The sequence below is a fragment of the Crocuta crocuta genome, unplaced genomic scaffold, assembly GCF_008692635.1.
Source record: "Crocuta crocuta isolate KB4526 unplaced genomic scaffold, BGI_CrCroc_1.0 scaffold288, whole genome shotgun sequence".
Lineage (NCBI taxonomy): Eukaryota > Metazoa > Chordata > Mammalia > Carnivora > Hyaenidae > Crocuta > Crocuta crocuta.
The window spans coordinates 4,144,648-4,165,120 of record NW_027532607.1 but is presented as its reverse complement, the minus strand read 5'-3'; the positions used below and the strand labels follow the sequence as shown (position 1 = coordinate 4,165,120).

At 37.8% G+C, this 20,473-nt stretch overlaps 1 protein-coding gene across 5 annotated transcripts in view; it reads right to left on the bottom strand.

Annotated features, from left to right (window-relative positions):
- HELZ (helicase with zinc finger) overlaps positions 1-20,473 on the bottom strand; it is a 158,380-nt gene that overhangs the window by 38,047 nt on the left and 99,860 nt on the right. For all 5 annotated transcript variants that reach the window (XM_077780271.1, XM_077780276.1, XM_077780274.1 and 2 more), the window contains 5 exons: positions 16,030-16,234; positions 9,835-9,886; positions 8,858-9,048; positions 6,953-7,160; positions 476-555 (listed from right to left, as the gene is read on the bottom strand). In XM_077780271.1, the coding sequence (XP_077636397.1) occupies positions 476-555; positions 6,953-7,160; positions 8,858-9,048; positions 9,835-9,886; positions 16,030-16,234 (736 nt within the window). The remainder of the gene's footprint in view (positions 1-475; positions 556-6,952; positions 7,161-8,857; positions 9,049-9,834; positions 9,887-16,029; positions 16,235-20,473) is intronic.

Here is a 20,473-nt window from a genome sequence, read left to right as displayed (position 1 = left end):
TGAGCAGGGGAGGGTCAGAGAGAGAGGGAGTAACAGACTGAAACAGGCTCCAGGCTCTGAGCTGGCAGTCAGCACAGAGCCCGACGCGGGGCCCGAACCCACGAACCGCGAGATCATGACCTGAGCGCAAGTCGGACGCTTAACCGACTAAGCCACCCGGGCGCCCCCATTCTGAGATTATTTTCAATGACACGTCTATAGCTGTGTTTTCACTTACTACTTGATCTAACAAAGGCTCTACATTCAACTCTAGCACTGAATAACAATTTGAGGAAAGTATATGGATAAAGCAAGTAATAGCCAAAGGAAAGGTGAAGGGAGAGAGGATAACACGACCCACCAGATCCTCATGAAACAATCAACATAAAAGCTATACATAAAAACAGTAAATTTTCTTTAAAACATCAACATTCCAAGACGATCACCAGACTGAAATCCATTAGGACAATGCATTCACTAAATGTAAACAGCATACCTGTTTTGATTCTGTAGGCTTTTTCTCTGGTGTTCGAATCTTATTAATTTCAGGTCCAGGATTATTGGTATCACATTTACCTAAGAAAATATTTTTAAATTTTTATAAATTGTCTCCAATGGATGTTACATTTCCAATGACTAACCATTATTAGACAGAAGCAGAATATTTTGAACATTTTTCACCTATTATATATCAATTTATATTATTGGTTGGGTTTTTTTTTTCCTGAAGTTTGAGGGTTGTAGTTTCCCTGCAAGAAAGAAAATTTATAATTAAAGCAAACCTCATTATCAAGACAAAAGCTTAATAAAGGAATAACCTTAAAACATAAAATAATTTCAAAGATAATTGCCCGTTCTCCAGGATTTTGTAGCCTCGTTTTCCTAAACTAATCATAGAAAAGGTGCTGAAATTCTTGACTACTTATAAAGGCTCAATGCTTTGGCCATTTACAAATATAATTAAGCAAAAATCCAAATTAATAAAGAAATTTAAACTGAATAAAGACATTATGAAAGGAGTGTAGTTATACTGCTTAAAAGATAGCAAATGAAATATAAGTGAATGAGAAATACTAAAGGAAGCAAAATTAAGAAGGTGTTTTTTAAAAAAGATCACAATTATAACAGAATTAAATAATGCTATTTCACACGTGAAGGAATTTTAATCTATAAGAATTAACTGTTGGATACTTTAAATTCCTTGAAAAAATCCTTGATTTGGGTTCTAGTTTGAAAACTCTCTTTTAGGAAAGCCACTGCAACTCTGTAAAATGAATTCTCATGCCAAAATATCCTTACTAAACTTCAAGAAATGAAAACTACGTCTGAAGATGAAAAATACACTAGGTAGGACTAACAGATTAGACACTGCAGAATAAAAACTTAGTAAATTTGAGGCACAGCAATAGACATAGCAATAGACGTGTACAAAATGAAACATAAAAGGGAAAAAAAAGAATTAAAAAAGGGAAAAAAAGGCAAGTGCATCCATGAACTGTGGGGAAATTTTAATCAGCCTAATATCTGGGTAGTTGGCATCTTGAAGAGAGGAGAAGCAAGACAAAAACTATCTTAAGAAATAAAGGTCAAAAGTTTCCAAACTTTAGTCCAAATAAATCCACAGATCCAAGAAGCTCAACAAACCCCAAACACAAGAGGCAGAAAGACAACTACACCAAGGAATAGCATAATCAATCTACTAAAACTAGCATAAAAAGAAACTCATAAAAGCAGTCTGGGAGGGGTGGAGGGGTGGGTCACAATACATATAGAAAAACAAAGACAAAATGACATCAGATTTCTCAATAGAAACACTGCAAGCAAGAAAACAACAGAGTAACATCATTAAAGTGCTGAAAGATGAAAATTGTCAACCATGAATTCTATACCTTGCACAAATATCTTCTTTGAAAAATGAAAGTGAAACAAGCATATATTCAGGCATACAGATGCTGCAAGAATTCGAAACCAGTAGATCTACACTACAAGGAATGTTAGAAGAAGTCCTTCAGGCAGAAGGAAAATTGTATCAGATGGAAACATGAATATACAGAAAGAAATAAAGACTACCAGAAATACTACCTACATGGATAGATACGAAAAATTATTTTTCTTGTTACTTAAAACTCTTTATTTTATTTTATTTTTTTAAGTTTACTTATTTCTTCTGAAATAGACAGTGCGAGCAGGGAAGGGGAAGAAAAAAAGGGAGAATCACAAGCAGAGTCCACGACGTCAGGAAAGAGCCCATGCAGGGCTCGAGCTCACAAATCCATGAGATCATGACCTAAACCAAAAGCAAGTGTCAGACGCTTAACTGACTGAGCCACCCAGACGCACCTGAACCTCTTTAAAAAGTTATTTGGCTGTGTAAATAATAAAAATATTTGGCCTTATAACATATGTGAAAGTAAAATGCATGAAGATAATATCATAAAGGCCAGAAGAAGATAAATTGAAATATTAGAAGGTTCTTTTGCTGTACATGAAGCGGTAAAATATAATTTGGAAAGGAATCTGTGATAAAGATGTATACTATGGACTCTAAAGCAAAGACTAAAATAATGAAGAGTTATAGCTAATAATCAAAAAAGGAGATAAAATGGAATCATAAAAAATATTCAGCTAATCCAAGACAGGAAAAAAAGGCAAGAAGAAACAAAAGAAGACTGGATTAATTAAAAATAGAAAATAAGATGATATAATTACATGATATAATTACATTAATTATAAATGGTCTAAACACCCCAATGAAAAGGCAGAGATTGTCACACTGAATTAAAACAAAACATCAAGGGGCGCCTGGGTGGCTCATTCGGCTCTTGATTTCCATCCAACTCTTGATTTTGGCTCAGGCCATGATCTCACAGTTTGTGGGATGGAGCCCCACGTCAGGCTCTGTGCTGGCAGCTCAGAAACTGGAACCCACTTTGGATTCTGTGTCTCTCTCGCTCTCTGCCCCTTCCGCTCTCTCTCTCTCTCAAATAAACAAACAAAAATTTAAGAAGAAATGCACTTTAAATATAAAGACACAAATCGGGGCACCTGGGGTGGCTCAGTCGTTTAAGCATCCGACTTCATCTCAGGTAATGATCTCATGGTTCACAAGTTTGAGCCTTGCATATCAGGCTCTGTGCTGATAGCTCGGAACCTGGAGCTTGCTTTGGATTCTGTGTCTCTCTCTCGCTATCTACCCCTCTCCCTCCCCACCCCCTCAAAAATAAACAAACATTTAAAAATTAAAAAAATAAATATAAGAACACAAAAAGATTAAAATAGGTCAAAAAATATATACCACACTACCACTAGTCAAAATACAGTTAAAGTAGTTACATTAGATATTAAGCAAAGCAGACCTCTGAGCAAAGACTACTTACAGGGATAACGAATATCATTCAAAAAAAGACAAAAGAGTTCATTAATCAAGAGCACATAATCCTAAATGGTTATGCTCCTAGTAACAGAACTTCAAAATTAATCAAGCAAAATTTAAAGGAAAAACAGACAAATACCAATTGTATTTGGAGATTTCAATATTCTCCTCTCAGTACATATTTTTTAAAAAGTAGCCAGAAAATCAGCAATAATATAGTACATATGAACAATTCTATCAATCAACTTGACCTGAGTAACATTTATAGAGTACTCCATTCTCCTCAAGTGCACATGGAACATTCACAAAGATACACCATATTCTAGACCATAAAACAAATCTTAATAAATTGAAAAGAGTTTGAGTCATATAAAATATGTTTTCTTACCACAATGGAATCAAAGGAGAAATCAATAACATAAAAATTCTTAGAAGATCCTCAATAACTGGAAACTAAAACTCATCTTTCTAAATATTCCATGGATCTAATTGCAAGTGAAATTAGAAAGTGTACTTAAGGGGCACCTGCGTGGCTCAGTCGGTTAAGGGTCTGACTCATGACTTCAGCTCAGGTCATGATCACAGTTTGTGGGTTCAAGGCCTGCACTGGGCTCTGCACTGAAAGCATGAAACCTGCTCAGGATTCTCTCTCCCTGTTTCTTTGCCCCTCCCTTGCACGCGCGCTCTCTCTCTCACAGAAACCTAAGTAAATAAACTTAAAAAAAAGGTGTACTCAACTGAATAAAACAAAAATACATCAGAATTTGTGGGATGCACTACTGAGAAGGAAAATTATAAAAGTAAATACCTGTATTAATCTAAGCTTTCACCCTAACAAAACATGTGCAAGAGTGGTATACTGAAAACTTTTTTTAAAAAGAGAGAAACTGAGAGTAAGGTGTCTGGGTGACTCAGTTGGTTGAGCCTCCAACTCTTGGTTTTGGCTCAGGTCATGATCTCAGAGTTCGTGTGCTCGAGCCTGCCTGTGCTGACAGCATGGAGACTGCTTTGGATTTCTTTCTTTTTCTCTTTCTCTCGTAAAATATAAACAAATATTAAAAAACATTTTTTTAAGTGTGTCCTTAAAAAAAAGAGACAGAAACAGAGAGAGATATCCTGTTCATGTATCAGAAGACTCAGTCTTGTTAAAATGTCAATCCCCCCCACATTGGCCTACAGATTCAACATAATCCCAATCAAAATGCCAGCAGGATTTTTTGCAGAAACAGGCAGGCTGATTGTAAAATACATGTGGAAAATGCAAAGGACCTGGAATAGACAGTTTTGAAAAAGAAAAACAAAGTTGGAAAACTCACAGTACCTGGTGCCTAGACTTTTATGAAGCTACAGGAATCGAGAGCACATTGGGCACACACACGAACATGTGCTTCAACAGAACAGAACAGAAACTTCATGTATGTGATCAACTGTTTTTCAACAAAGGCACCAAGTTAGCTTAATGGAGGAAGGACAGTGTTTTCAACAAATAGTGCTAGAACAAATGAACATACACAGGCAAAAAGAAAACAAAAACATTCTTACCTCATACCACATATAACACTTAATTCAAAATGGACCTGATGTGAGGTCCATAAAACTACGACATTTCTAGGGGAAAAAACACAGATCTTTGTGATCTTGGATCAGACAAGAAAAATTTCACCACCACCAACAAAAACATGAATCAAAAAAAAAAAAGAATAAACTAAATTTTATCAAAAGTAGAAACTTCTAGGGTCACCAGAAGCACCAATTTTGGCTCAGGTCATGATCTCATAGTTTGTGAGTTCGAGCCCCAGGTTGGGCTCTGTGCTGACAGCTCAGAGCCCTGGAGCCTGCTTTGGATTCTGTGCCCCCTCCCCCGCATAAACATTAAAAAAAAAAATTTACAGAGAGGGCAAATGAACCCACTGAAAAGATATTCAACATTGTTAGTCATTAGAAACATGCAAATAACACCACAATCAGATACTTTCTAGCAGAGGTAAAAGTAAAAAGACTAACAATACCAAGTGTTGATGAGAACGTGCAACAGCTAGAAATCTCATACATTACTAGTTGAAATGAAAAATGTATTGGCCACTTTGGAAAACAGCATGGCAATTTATTATAAAGTTACCTATATATCTACAATATGCTCAGCAATCTTACTCCTGGGTATATACACTCAAGAGAAATGAAAACATATGTTCACAGTTGCTCTACTCATAAGAGCCAAAAAACAGAAATAACTAAGGTGTCCATCAACTGACGATAGATAAAAACACTGTAGTGCATCCATATAATAGAATACTAATCAACAGTAAAAAGGCACAAACTACTGACACAGAACACATAAATGAATCTCAAAAGCATTAAGTGAATGAAGCTGGACACAAAAAAGCCATATACTCTGTGATTCCATTTATGAGACATACTGGGTGTAAAGAGAAGAGTACAGAGGCAAAGTAAACAGTACAGCCTTGGTGGTTACCAATGGTCGGGGGCTGGAGGAGAAGACAGACTACGAAGGGATATGAGAGAATATTCTGAGTTATGTAAACATCCTGTGTCTTGATTCTGGTGGTGGTTAGCAACTCTGTACATCTGTCAAAACACATCAGCTGTACACTTTAAAAGTAAATTTTACATTATATAAATTATACCTCAGTAAACCCGACTTTAAAAAACAGACTGAGTGGGAAGCCTGGGTGGTTCAGTTGATTAAGTGTCCAATTCTTGATTTTGGTTCACGTCATATCTCATGGTTTGTGGGTTTGAGCCCAAAATTGAGCTTTGCGCTAATAGCACAGAGCCTGCCTGGAATTCTCTCCCTCCCTCTCTCTATCTCTCTCTCTCTCTCTCTCTCTCTGCCCCTCTCCTGCTCGCATGCTTACACACACATGTGCTTTCTCTCTCTCTCTCTCTCTCTCAAAAATAAATAAATAGGGGTACCTGGGTGGCTCAGTCAGTTAAGCATCCAACTTCTGCGCAGGCCATGATTTCATGGTTTGTGCGTTCAAGCCCTGCATCTGACTCTGGGCTGTTAGCAATTCTCCCTCTCCCTCTCTTGCGATTCTCTTCCTCCCTCCCTCCCTCCCCCCCTTCCTGTCTGCTCCTGTCCCACTTGCATGCTGTCTGTCTCTAAGTAAATAAAACCCAAAAAATCTTTAATATATAAATATATAATAAAAAATAAAATGAAATAAATGAACTTTAAAAGACTGGGTAATTTTTCCTTCAGGTACACAGGAGATTATAATTTATAGAAGATATATGTTAAGTCAACTATTAGCACAGTAGCATCTATGTTTAGTATACTATAAAAATAATTTTGGTCGATAAATATACTTAACAGGAGAGAATTTTCTGTCTCAATTTTAAATAACTATCCTTTAAATCACTCTAAATATTAAAATCTGGTATTTTTCAGAAAATTGGTACTACTGATTATATCATGCACATTTTATCTGTGTACATACTTGTATCTTCTGAAGATCCATAGTTTTTACACAGATTCTTTCTCAAAGAGTTCTACAATCCACGAACAAGTTATCATGTTAAAAGATACAAGTAGGCGTATCATCATTTTAGGATCATGAGAACAGCAAAGCAGCTCACCATTTCGACTTGGCTCGTGTTGATCCTTCTCCTGATGCTGGCTTTGTGGCTGGGCTATGCTGACGGGTGGGTGGTGCCCAAGGCCATACGGTAGGGGAGACCCCCGTCCGTGTGTCTGTAAGAGGTTCATATTGTAGGCCATCGCTGCCTGGTGTGTAAGGATCCGAGGATCAACTGCAAACCTGCCCTGGTACCCTGTCCATGGCACCTACGTTATCACAAGAAACAGAATAACGGCATTATATGCATTTTGAAAGGCAAACTGCTATAGTGCTATAGATTAGGGAAAAGCAAACACACACAGAGATATTAATTTTATCAAAATAAGTAACCACAAGGTCAATGCTAGTTCTAACAACTGGTAGAATTATTGCTATATCTTAACTAGTCAAGAATTGACTTCCAAACTGGCTCCCTGAATCTTTAGTGTGTAGGGATTTAATTGGTCATTTTTCAATTTAGGAAGAAACTGAGGACATAAAATTTGTAATTATTCCTTGACGCATTAACTTATTTTATAATCTGAAATAATTTCCCTTCAATATGAATATATACATGACATATATTACCAAGAAAGTTATCTTTTAAAGTTGTAACTGCAGAGTTACATAGTTTAATAGATTAAATGAGAGAACAAGAGAAAAAGTTAAAGAATTTAGTCTAAGGAGTCTCAACATGAAATATACACACTCCCACTTTACAGGAATCAAATCATTTAATGTTCATTGATTGTAGGCAAAATTCAAACAGGTCATTAGTTTGAATCAATTCTTTTGATTAATTCAACTATTCCCTTAAACCACAGAACTAGAATATTTCTTTAGGTACATCTAAATACATAATTTCTGCATACTAACATAAAAGGATAAATGCCATGAGAGCTAAAGCCCTTATTATCTTATTATAGTATAACTGTTAAATGCAGACTCTTAAAAATCTTATATAATAAAAGCCTCTCTGACCTAATAAAATGAAATATAAATCCTAAGGGACTTACTATTTAAAGCAAATGATGTATGATGTTGCCAGGCTGTCTGGGAAGAAAGAAGTCAGCTAAAATTGAAAGTCTTTTGGGGAGTGGGCATGAATTACATATTTCTTACTGACAACTATTCTCGTTGGCTGTTGTAATTGTAAACTATCATTATCAATATGGCTGAGAAAGGTGTACGGCTACACATTTTTCCATTTTGGGGGTGGGGGTGGGGGGTGGCAAAAACCCCTGGCAGTAATCACCTCTGCTTGAAATGATAATATTTGCCTTAAATGCAAAAAATATTTTCTAGGATAAAATTTCTGAATTTGGAAATATTAGTATAAAAAAAAATCACCAAAATATTTTAAAAATCTTAAAGGAATAAAAATGGGTTTTACATAAGATGGAAGCCCTCTAAATATCTATAGTCTCAGAAAGGATTTAATTATGTTTTTAAGTACCAGTAAGATTATGAAAGGATTGAAATTTCTCAGATAAATTCAGGTCCGGAGAGCTAGACTAATCCAAGCCGCCTCCAAAACACTGTATTTCCTAGGAAGGGTTAGTGAATTATGTAAGGAAAAAAAGTAAAAGATAAAATAAAAGTATCACTTTACAAAACAAGAGGCCAATTTACTAGCTGTGTTTACCGTTCAGGCCAATTTTCCCCAGCACAAGTATTTTTAAAAGAATATAAAAGCTTCTCAATGAAAACATCCAATATACAAATTTCTTCATAGCAACTGACGATAAGCAACAATTTACATTTCTCTGGTCATTTCAAACTTTGAAGGTTAAAGAAAGAGCTGCTTTAAAAGAAGCTGACAGGCATTGAAAAGTTTAAAAAAAAACACTATTTGAGATCGTTACTAATTTAGCGAAGCCTATTTTATTTTATTCAATAAATAGGATCTCATATGTCTACTTACAGGTAAAGGCACCGACATAACTACATTCCCTCCATAGACAGCAGGTACATAAAGAATACTTGTCCCAGTGTGAGGATCTATTCTCTGAACAGGGCTTGGGGATTTCCCCAAATTTGGGTGAGGTCCAAGAGGGGGTGGAGGAGTATATGCTCTAATAGGATTGCCAATAAGTACAGAAGGATTGGGCTGAACTGAAAAATAAACAAGAGAAAGGACTCACTTAGTAACTGTACACATTCCCCTAGACAAAAATAATTTACATCACCAACAGCAAAACACACTTCCCAGGTTTGCCATAAGATAAAACCAAAGAACTATCAGTGTGGAAGAGAAAAGCATATTAAAAAAAAAAACAACACAACCGTCTTACAGTGTTCCCTAAAATCAGTTTAAGATCTACTGAGGATTCTTTTTGTAAACTAGTATAATTTTAATGTCTCCCTAGGAGCTAGAGGTGGGTTCTTTCAAGAGAGAAAACCACACACACTCAATGAACATTCTTCTAAGACTAGGGAAAAAATATGTACATATCTTCACAATAGAGTTTTGGCATGCAATTGTAATACAGTCACAGACAAAATGAAGATTAAGCAATTAATATGTTAAAAGCATAATTCTGCAACATTTTAAATCACTGAAGCAAACTTTATCTTGAAATGTCAATGACCCAACATTTGTAGGACATAAATATGCTGCAAAACTTCTGTTGCATAGGCTTAAATGGTGTTCTTCAACACTTCTAAATACATAAGCCTTGGTACCGACAAAACCATGTGTTTTCAGAAATGGCATAACAAAGCATTCACAAGACCAGATGTGCTGAATAAAAGAGGTTAAGTGAGTTCCAAAGTGTGTGTGTGTGCACGCGTGCATGTGTGTATCCTCTCCCAATCTCCCATCTCTTTCTAGTGATGAAATTTAGAGTAAACCTCTTATACCATAAAAGCAATTTATCACAGGGCTAATTTTCCACTTACCAATTCCATCATTCTGGAAATGGTCGTTCTGGGTATGATGGAGGCTCTTCCCCTTTATAGAAAAAAAAAACAAATATATAATACTATAAACACATTTAATATTAGGAGAACATTAACTACTTCCCTAATCCTATGCAAATTAAATATATCCAGCAACAAATACAATTTAAAGACTGCAAGTCTGTAATTAATAACCATTAGACTGCTTTGAGCCAACTTTTTTTAAATATTAAGTCATGGTGCCAGGCCTCAATTTTTCTCAGCTTCAAATTAAGAGTATCTAAAATTCTTAAATCATTTTTTTAGGGGTGCTTGGGTGACTCAGTCGGTTAAGCATCTTACTCCGGATTTTGGCTCAGGTCATGATCTCACAGTACATGGGATCAAGGCCCGTGTCGGGCTCTACACTAACAGTGTGGACCCTGCTTGGGACTCTATCTCTCTGTCTCTCTCTCCCACTGCCCCTCCCCCAGTCATGATCTCACACTTGCGCACACGCACTCTCTCTCAAAATTAACAAACATTTTAAAATAAAAGTAAATAATTTTTTAAAAAAGAAATACATAATGTGACTGGACACCAAATTCTATTCCTTTGCAGCTTCTCTACACATTTCCTATTACTTAAATGACAAAATAAAAAGCCGTTTTTCAAGGGAAAAACATCAGTCTTGGTGGAACTGAAATTTCTGAGGATGAGAACCTTTAAAATAGTATGGAGGTAAATATGGCTTGAGATTTATGTTATTTTGAGACTTATTTGGAGGCATCTTAAAGTGTAAAATTTACTGAAGGAACAAGAAAAGACACTGACTCATAATCTGCTCAAGAAAATGTACAAATTGGGAGGCCTGGTGGCTCAGTTGGTTAAGCATCCAACTCTCGGTTTCAGCTCAGGTCACGATCTCCCGGTTCGTGAGATGGAGCCCCGTGTCCTCTGTGCTGACAGCGCGGAGCCTGCTTGGGATTCTCTCTGTATCACTCTCAGTTCCTTCCCCACTAGTGCCCTCTCTCTCTAAATAAATAAACTTTTTTTTTAAGTCTGTTTCTAAAAAAAGAAAAGAAAACGTACACATTTTCTAGAAAGCAATTTGGCGATACTATCAAAAGCATCAAAAATGTACACACACTTTAATCCAAAGATTACACTTCCAGGAATTAGTCAAAATGAACTAATAATGGATTTGGGCATAGATGTTCATCACAGCATTGTTTATACATGTGTTAAATATTAACAACCTCAATGTTCATCAAATGAAGATTTATTACATAAGTAATGCCAGATTCCTATGCCATTAAATGGGATGACTTTAGCACAGAAACAATATTTGAAGAGACAATGGTTCTGAATTTCTGGACTTTAAAAAAAGTCTCTCTCTTTCTCTTGGCTAAATGTTAACACAAAGCCATGATGCAAGTAGCACATTATACAACGTACCCCTCGACACACACGGACCTGTTATTTGTACTTAACATCTGAAAATTAAAGTGGGGGAGAGGGGACAGCTATAACAGAAAGAAAAAATTATTCTTGACCAAAGTAAAAGTACAATGATGCTTCATTTATGTCCCCGTCAACAATGTTACAGATTCAGGTCGGCACCAAACATCAAAGGCGTGTGGTCAGTTAGGTTACTTATGAGCAGGCAGGGGCAGTGAAGCTCCAACTCTTAAAAAGTCAGGAAAAAAAAAAAAAAAAAACAGTCAAAAATGAACCGCAGTTGGTCCATTAGGCAGAAGACGGCGTTCCCGGTGACTGGCACTAGCTATAAAGAACAAACGTCCGAGGCACAGAGAAGCGGTAAGGAAAGCAGGGCCCAAGGCGAAGAGTTCAAAGGTGAACACGGCAGGCAGCAGGGGTGCCCGAAGCAGGTGGCAAGACGAGAAGCAGAAGCGGTCAGAAGTGACCAGAGCAGCCGGGACACACGCATGACGGGAGAAAGCAGAGCCAGCGACACAGACAGAAAGTAAGATCATTCCAAGAGGGCAGTAAGCCATTTAGGTTTCTCAGCCTCTAATGAGCCGTCAACCAGGGGCAAATCGTGCAGAATGAGGGGGAAAAGGGATGTGGTCAGAGTGTGGTAGGAAGAACGGCCTCTGAAAGATGTCCACACCCGGATCCCTGGAATCTGTGACTATGTCATGTTATGTGGCAAAAGGGACTCTGCAAATATAACCAAAGTTGGGTTTAAAATAAAGAGACTATCCTGGATCACCTGGGTTACCTGAGCCACTCGCACCACATGAGCCTTAAAAGCAGACAAGTTTCCCCAGCTGGAGTCAAACGGATGTGGCAGAAGAGGAAGCCAGACACTCCAAGGGAGAGAAGGACTCAGTGTATATTGGAGGCTCTGAGACAGAAAGGCCAAATACAAGAACGGAAGAGAAGCCTCCAGAAACTAAGAGCACTCCCCACTGATAGCAGTCAAGGAGACAAGAACCTCACTCAGAAGCAGATTCCTCCCAGAACATCCAGAGAGGAGGCCAGTCGGCCAACAGCGTGACCCAGGCCTTGTGAAACCAAAAGCTGAGAAACCGACGGTGGCAACCTAGACATTTGACCCAAAGAAATGTGAGATGATAAATTTGTGTTGTTTAAGTCACTAAGTTTGTCCTAATTTGTTGCAGCAACAACAGGAAACCAATTCAAAGAGTGACCATAGTCTAGGTAACCCCATCCTGTGAGGCTGAAAGCACACCAGACAATAACATCGGCCCTGTGGTTGTGGGATATACACTACTCTGAAAAGCAACTGGGGACCTAGCATGTGAAAGCACGGCGCCTCTCTAAGCCTAGTTCAGCACACCGTACAGCTCAACAGAGGAAACGCTTTTCTAGGATGCTTGGACTTAGCGTGCAGCTATAGAGCAGCAAGTGTACGTGGTCCACAGAAAATCATACTGTGTTTGATAGCTTATAAACAAAATAATAATGTAGCAGTAAGCTAGCGCTATGTATAAAAGTCACTCTGCTGGGACAAATCCAAAAGTTTGCTAATAAATCTCAGAAAGTACATCAAAGTATAAAAAAACAAACTTCCGAGGAAGTGGTAAGGATTCTACCAAAAGTATTTTTATAAGCAAATATAGCTCATATCATTTTTTTTTTTTTTAATTAGAGAGAGGGAGGGAGAGAGAGAAAGCACATGCAAGCTGGGGAAAGGGACAGAGGGAGAGAGAGAGAATCTTAAGTGTGTTTCACGTTCAGTGAGGAGTCTGATGCAGGGCTCAATCCCACAACCCTGGGATCATGACCTGAGCCAAAATCAAGAGTGAGACACTCGGTGCGCCTGGGTGGCTCAGTCAGTTGAGCGTCCCACTTCAGCTCAGGTCATGATCTCACATTCATGAGTTCGAGCCCTGCATCTGGCTCTGTGCTGACAGCTAGCTCAGAGCCTGGAGCCTGCTTCGCATTCTGTGCCTCCCTCTCTCTCTGCCCCTCCCTTACTCACACTGTCTTTATCTCTCAAAATTAAATAAACGTTAAAAAAATATTTAAAAACATATCCCACATTTCAGTGTGGGAGAAGGGGAGGGGTGGCTTGTAGATGAGACAAGATTAAGATTAAACTGGGGTGCCTGGGTGGCTCAGTCAGTTAAGTGTCCCACTTCGGCTCAGGTCATGATCTCACGGTTTGTGGGTTCAAGCCCCGCGTCAGGCTCTGTGCTGACAGCTCAGAGCCTGGAGCCTGATTGAGATTCTGTATCTCCCTCTCTCTCTCTCTCTCTCTGACCCTACCCTGCTCACGCTGTCTCTCTCTCTCTCTCTCAGAAATAAATAAAACACTTAAAAAATTTTTTTTAAAGATTAAATTGATAACTGGGGTGCCTGCGTGGTTCAGTCCATTGAGCACCAACCTCTTGGCTTCAGCTAAGGTCATGATCTCACGGTTCATGGGATGGAGCCCTGAGCTGGGCTCTGTGTTGATTCTTTCTCCCTCTCTCTCTGCATCTCCCCACCTCACAATCTCCCTCTCTCTCAAAATAAATAAATAAATATTTTAAAAAAGAAGAAGAAGAAAGAAAAGAAACAACAGATAGTATCTGTTGGATCAGTAAAGAATATTTTCTAAAAAGTTAAAAAAAACAAACAAACAACAACTCCAGGAAGATGTCTGCTTTGGCCTTTAATTACACAATCCTCTCAATTACAAGAAAAAAGCCACACTACACTCTGCTGCACTATAACCATTATTTATTTCTCAGATGCTGAGCACCCACCACATGCAAAGAGAGCTGGTAGGTACTAGGGGCCATAAAAAGTATATAGAATAAGATTTCTGTCTCCAGGGAGTTTATGGCTTTAGAAGAGCAAGTGGATTAAACATATATTTTCTTCACCTTTAAAATGAAAACAAAAAGCAAGCTGCAGGGTCTTGCTTCGGGTCCGTGCACGTGTGCACTGTGGCTTGAATCCGGCTGCACCTGTCGTACATATATTGATGCCTACATTCTCGAGTCAGCAAGTAAGAAGAGTTTGCTCTATTATACTTAGGGATGTGCAAAGGGTATAATGATTTTGCAACGTTTTAATTAAAAAAAAAAAACAAACAGGAAAAGATAAAAGTTTTTACCTGGGTTCCCTCCTCCCCACACACCCTCAACTCCTTGCTGATCCCTGCAGAACCTATTCTCTCATACCTCTGGTCTTCTCTATTGGCTCTTCCTTAAGTTTTATTAATTCACCCAAAAAACACTTACAAGCCACCTATGATGAGCCAGATGTTGTTCTAGGCACAGAGGCTAGAGAAGTAAATAACACAGGCAAAAATCTCTGTCCTACTAGNGAATTCAGTGACTCCTAAAAACAAGATCTCTGTGGTGGAAAATGCCTGGAATCCACCTCTTCCCTCTGACCACCACCTCCGACCTCTGCCCCAAGAGGACTTGGGGGCTAACGTCTGATCTGTGTTTCTCGAGCACCCACCACAGCAGCGGGCACACAGAAGAAACTTAACTCTTTGACAAATAAGTTGATTATAAATTTGTTAATAGTTTAAGCTTTAGAAACCTACAAGATTCATTTATGCAAAGTGCTTAATCCCCTGGAAATCCCAAATCGCTAAAGCGTTATTGCACCTTAGGTCCATTTCCATTAAACTAATAATATTCAACAGTATAGTAACACAGACATTCTCTTCTCAGCTTAATCTCTGTTTTCCCAAAAGATTTTCAAGATATTAAAACATTGACTATTGTTTACTTGCTGTTTACATCAAGTTTTACTTTTTAATTTTTTTTTATGTTTCTGTATTTATTTTGAGACAGAGCGCACATGTGAGTGGGAGCAGGAGGAGGGGCAGAGAGAGAAGACGGAGAGAATCCCAAGCAGGTTCTGTGCTAAAACTCACGAACCGTGAGCTCAGGACCTGAGCCGAAATCAAGAGTCAGACGCTTAACTGACTGAGCCACCCAGGCGCCCCAAGGTTTTACATTTTTAAAATGAAGCCTCAAAGTGACATATTCTTTTACTTCATGTTAATAAATTTAATACCATGCTGATGATTATAAATATACCAAAACAAAAGAATACTAAACATACCATTCTCATAACTTTCTTTTCTATGGTAAGTGTGAGCATATTTTTTTCAGGCTCTGTAGCAAATAAACCAGCTGTCTCTGCCCAAAATAACTATGGTTCAAAAGCAGAAATGGCCCTGGCCGACCCACCTCCATTCCCTCTGATGGACTACTTCTTATACAACATATACAGGTCAGAGCAGTTCAAGTAATCTTCAAGAAGTTAACCAAATCTCGCTGTCAGATACCACTTGAACTGGTCATCAACAAAGAATTAGAAGTATTTGCTTTCTACAAACAATGTTATATAACATTATTCCTTGTAAATAATATGCTATAAGGGCATGCTTTTAATGAGCCTGATAGTCCTTTAAACTGCTTTGTTTTATTCATATCTTACTGAAATAAGTCTATCAGCAGAGAGGATTGGGAGGCAGACAGACACCAGAAGCAATAAGGTTCTTGAAAACTTTGAGGAGGACCGTGACATTGAGCATGGCTAACCACCACGTCTTCACCTACATGTCCAAACTAGACATGTTCCTTGCAGAAACTGCTTGCCAGCAAATGTAACCTTCATTTCCAATACTTAAAGTAACTTGCAGCGCAATAAACCTTTGACCCTTCTGGGCTGTTCTCTCCCTTTAACCTCTTCAATTCCGTGAACAGGCTTTACCTTGGGGGGTGACTGCTGCAGTTTGTTGGTATTTCCTGAATGCTGCAGTCTTAGAGCCCGGGGGATAAATTCAGGTGCCAGTGGATTCAACACATACGTCTTCTTTAGTTCTAAAGCCTCTAGCTGAGCTTTGATCTGTTCAAAAGTGATTCCATGCAGGCTATTATTTTCATGACACAGGGCAATAAACCGCTCCCAAAATTTCCTACAGAAAAGATTTACAAGATCAGTTTACAATTTCAGTGGATGAGATCACAGAAATGAACATGAGCAACTAAAGACAGCGTCGAATTCCCTGTTCCCACCCCAAATCCTCAGATCCAACATTCATCTGGCTATGATTCAGTTATAATCTTTCTACCATATCGAAAGACTCCAGAAATTTGATTGCAAAACTACAGTCATGTCTAATATCGTGGAAAATACAAATTATGCTCTCAATTAATTTTGGCTGATCAATGCAAGTAATGTGGTCAATGCTCAATTATCCACACTAATCTAGAATGTCAGTTTTGTTATCTATATAATAACTAGGGTTTCAAAATTGAGGCCAGCTCATTTTACTGATGATTTGTACTTGTAGACATAGTCATGTATACATTATGTACACACACAAATTCAGACACATACATAAATTGGACTAATTTGAATTATGGGGCCAGAGTTTCCTGGTGTTGGATGACTAAGAAAAGCCAACTCAGGACATAAATCTGAGCCATAAAGTAGATAATCCTCATGAAGATTCTTAAGAAATGACTACCTATCCCTCTATTTTTTTCTTATTTAACAGAGGCTTGTCACAAGCACAACTTAACAATACTAAGAGAGTTAAATCAAGTATGAAAAATACAGGAATCTGGAATGCTAATTTTAATGTTGATTATTCATTTCTTAATCATATTAATAAATAGTAAAGGTGAAAAATACATTCAAAACTTGTTGCAACTGTATAATTATTTTCCTACAGGTTTGCAACCTGATCTCTGAATATTAAAAATAATAAATACATATTACAAAAGACAACATAATTTTTTAAATTTTAGATGACTATTATAAATATGCATACCTATCTTGAATATGAGGTTCATAATGTGTTATTATGCTATGGTTATTAAGACATATGATATGGTTTCTTCCCAAGATGGTATCCTTGTGGACAGAGATAATCAAGATGATTTCAAGAAGCACAGATGAAAAGGTTTATATTTTAAAGTCAGTATATGAATGAGAATTGGGTTATTAATATATTCATAAACTTTGCAGAGTTTAATTGTGGACCATGTTTCTCTTTCATATGTCCTTTCTACTTTTTTAAAGGTAAGTTTAAGAAATGGGTCCCAAAAAAACTTTAGGCCTACATGTCAACAATTGGAAAAATAAAAGTACCACAAAATATTCAGTATGTATTTTTGACACTAAAACATACAGGTTAACAAGACAGTCATTGTTACAGGAAGTATGTGTTGCTAAGAAATGTAAACAAAAAAGCTACCCTTGATTTTTATTCCTAAGAACGTTCCCAAGGAATCAGAAGGCTTCTTGCTCACTAATAGCTAAGGAAGGATCTTTAACATAGTACTCAGGAGCTAAACTCCATAAACTTTCCTACCCTTGTGGTTTAAAAAGCCACAATATTCAACTCAATAAATATTTATCAACATGATTCTACATGTTACATTCAAAATAAGTTTCTTTGATCTAATTGATAAAGTATCAGTTTCATGAAATTGCATTTCATTTTGGGTTAAAATTCAAGATACAGCAAAACAAGGAGAGAATGGACTTGCTTTTGCTCTCATTCAGTTTTTAATACTAATTTTTAACAATATACTTTCATTTCCAGCTCATGTACCCAAGATGCCAGAACTCGCTCTGTGTTCAAGCTCCTTTTTAAACTCCCTACCCTGGCCCTTGACTGCTCTCACAGACCTCAGATGTATTGAACAGGAACTGAATTAACACTGAGTGGAGCAGAGCCTTCAAACAATCCCACAGTTCACAAGAAGTTAGTAGCTCACTGACAGTTTTTGGCTACAAGATCCCAGAGATCTCAAAGAAACAGTCTGAGAGCTAAAGGATACCATTCCGGAACCCTCAACACTTACAATAAGTTAAACAAGTCAAACTAGTTCCAACAGCAGCCTAAAATTTCCATTTTAAATCTCACTTATCCCTTGACTGACATGGCAAGGTGGGCAAGTGCGTGGATTTCAGGGCTGGACAGCTGGGGCTCGTCACGGTTCTGTCATTCAGTAGCCGTATAAATTCAGGCAATTAAAGAATATAATCAATCTTTGTAGCGCACATTCCTCACGTGTAAAATAAGGCACCAATAGTATTTATACTATATGTCAGTTTCTCACTTTTAAACTTTGAGAGAAATGTATTTTTCCTTCAAAACTTCTTAAAAAGTTTTCTTTCCTATCCTCATGAAGGCTCTTTCCAAGACTACCGACACAGCCCTCGAAGGCCTCAATACTTTAATAAAATACTACGTACGGCATGTCGGAACACATAAGTGAAAGCTCACTTGAGGACGTCAATTACTCTCAGAGCGAAGATAAAGACTGTGGTTATTTATAGGGTCTACCAATTCTTAGGCACCTCCCTAAAATCTTCACATATTATTATCCATTTGGATTAGAAAACCCAGGTATATCTCTATATTGTAAAATAATTACAAGTATTTCAAAGAACATAACTTTAGTTTAATCACTGCATGAACAAAGTCTGGTTTTGTTTTTATGCTAACTTACCTTTTAGGATCACTGATAAAAAAAACATTAAAAACTCACTTGGCATCCTTAGGTTATAGAGAGTATGTGTATACACATGTATCACACATCTCTACATACATATGAAATATGTTTCTATCTCACTGAGCAAATGGAATTTGTTAATGAAGTAATTTGGTTCAAAGGAAGACCTTCTCCAAACACAGTGGTTTGGAGAAATGTACGAATCCCCTCTGGCTCTCCCCACTCAGTGTAGATTTATACAAGCATATTCATCACTTTCTGGGAAAGGCAGGGTAACCTACCAAGAAGAGCTTGGGTTTTGAAGTCAGTGTGACATCTGTTTGAGTGAAGCACTTAACAGCTATATGACCTTGGGCAGTAATTTAAACTCTCTGAATCAGGCAGCCCATTTAAAATGCAAATAAAATTCTCACATTGCAGGGTCAGTTGGGATGACTCAACAAGGCTAAGTGTGCAAAGCACTTAACCCAGCACCCGGCAAGAGAAAGTTGTCAATAAACAGCAGCTACTATATTGATAGTCATTGGTGTGGTGAGCTGGGGAGGGGTAGCTCACTGCCTTCATTGGGGTTAACAGAGAAACTCTATTTAAAAATACAACAAAAAGGGCGCTGGGGTGGCTCAGTCAGTTGAGCCTCAGATTTCAACTCGGGTCATGATCTCATGGTTCACGGGGTTCAAGCCCCGTATCGGGTTTGTGCTGACAGTACAGAGGCTGCTTTGAGTTCTCTCTCCCTCTCTCTCGGTCCCTCCCCCGTTCGTGCACTCTTTCTCAAAAATAAACATTAAAAATTTTTGTTAACAAATAAATAAGCAAAAATAAAAATACAACAAAAAAGATGATAAAATGGTTGCCTTCTAAACTGGTATCCTATACACAATAATCATTCCTCGGAAACTTAATATTTGGAAAGATTTTTCACAAATAGTAAATGGGACAGGGTGCGGGAAGAGAATCCTGATTAACTCAAGAATTCACTCCTCTGTTGTTATAGAACCTAAGAATTATTATCTATGTCCTCCAAGTTTACTTGTACTGTGAGATTAAATTAATTTCTAATGAAACTAGAAAGATTAAAGCACAAATATCCATACACTTCAACTATCAGCTCTTGGTCTAGAACCATGATTAAACTGTCCAAATAACACAGATAATCAGCATTCCAAATTAAGTCACATAATTTTTTTTCTCCCTAAACAATATATTTAACCTCTCTAAAAATATTTTACTTAGCTTATAAATAATTTGCTGTCTTTAATACACCCCAGCTGAGTAGTAAGAAATAAGCAACCAAAAAACCTGGCTTCAAGTTAAAAATTAGCCCTAGATAATTCTGACAGCCTGGCCTCAGAAAGAATTATTCACCTATTTGCTCTGAGAGAATAACAATTTCTGTCAGAGAAGGGGTGAAAAATGCTGATGTCATGCAATTCCCAGCATAATACAACTCTACAGAAACAGATAATGGCTTTAAAAAAGGAACATTAGGGGCGCGTGGGTGGCTTAGTCGGTTAAGCGTCCGACTTTCGCTCAGGTCATGATCTCGCGGTTCGTGTGTTCAAGCCCCGCATCGGGCTCTGTACTGACTGCCAGCTCAGAGCCTGGAGCCGGTTTCGGATTCTGTGACTCCCTCTCTCTCTGACCCTCCCCTGCTCACACTCTCTCTCTCTCTCTCTCTCTCTCTC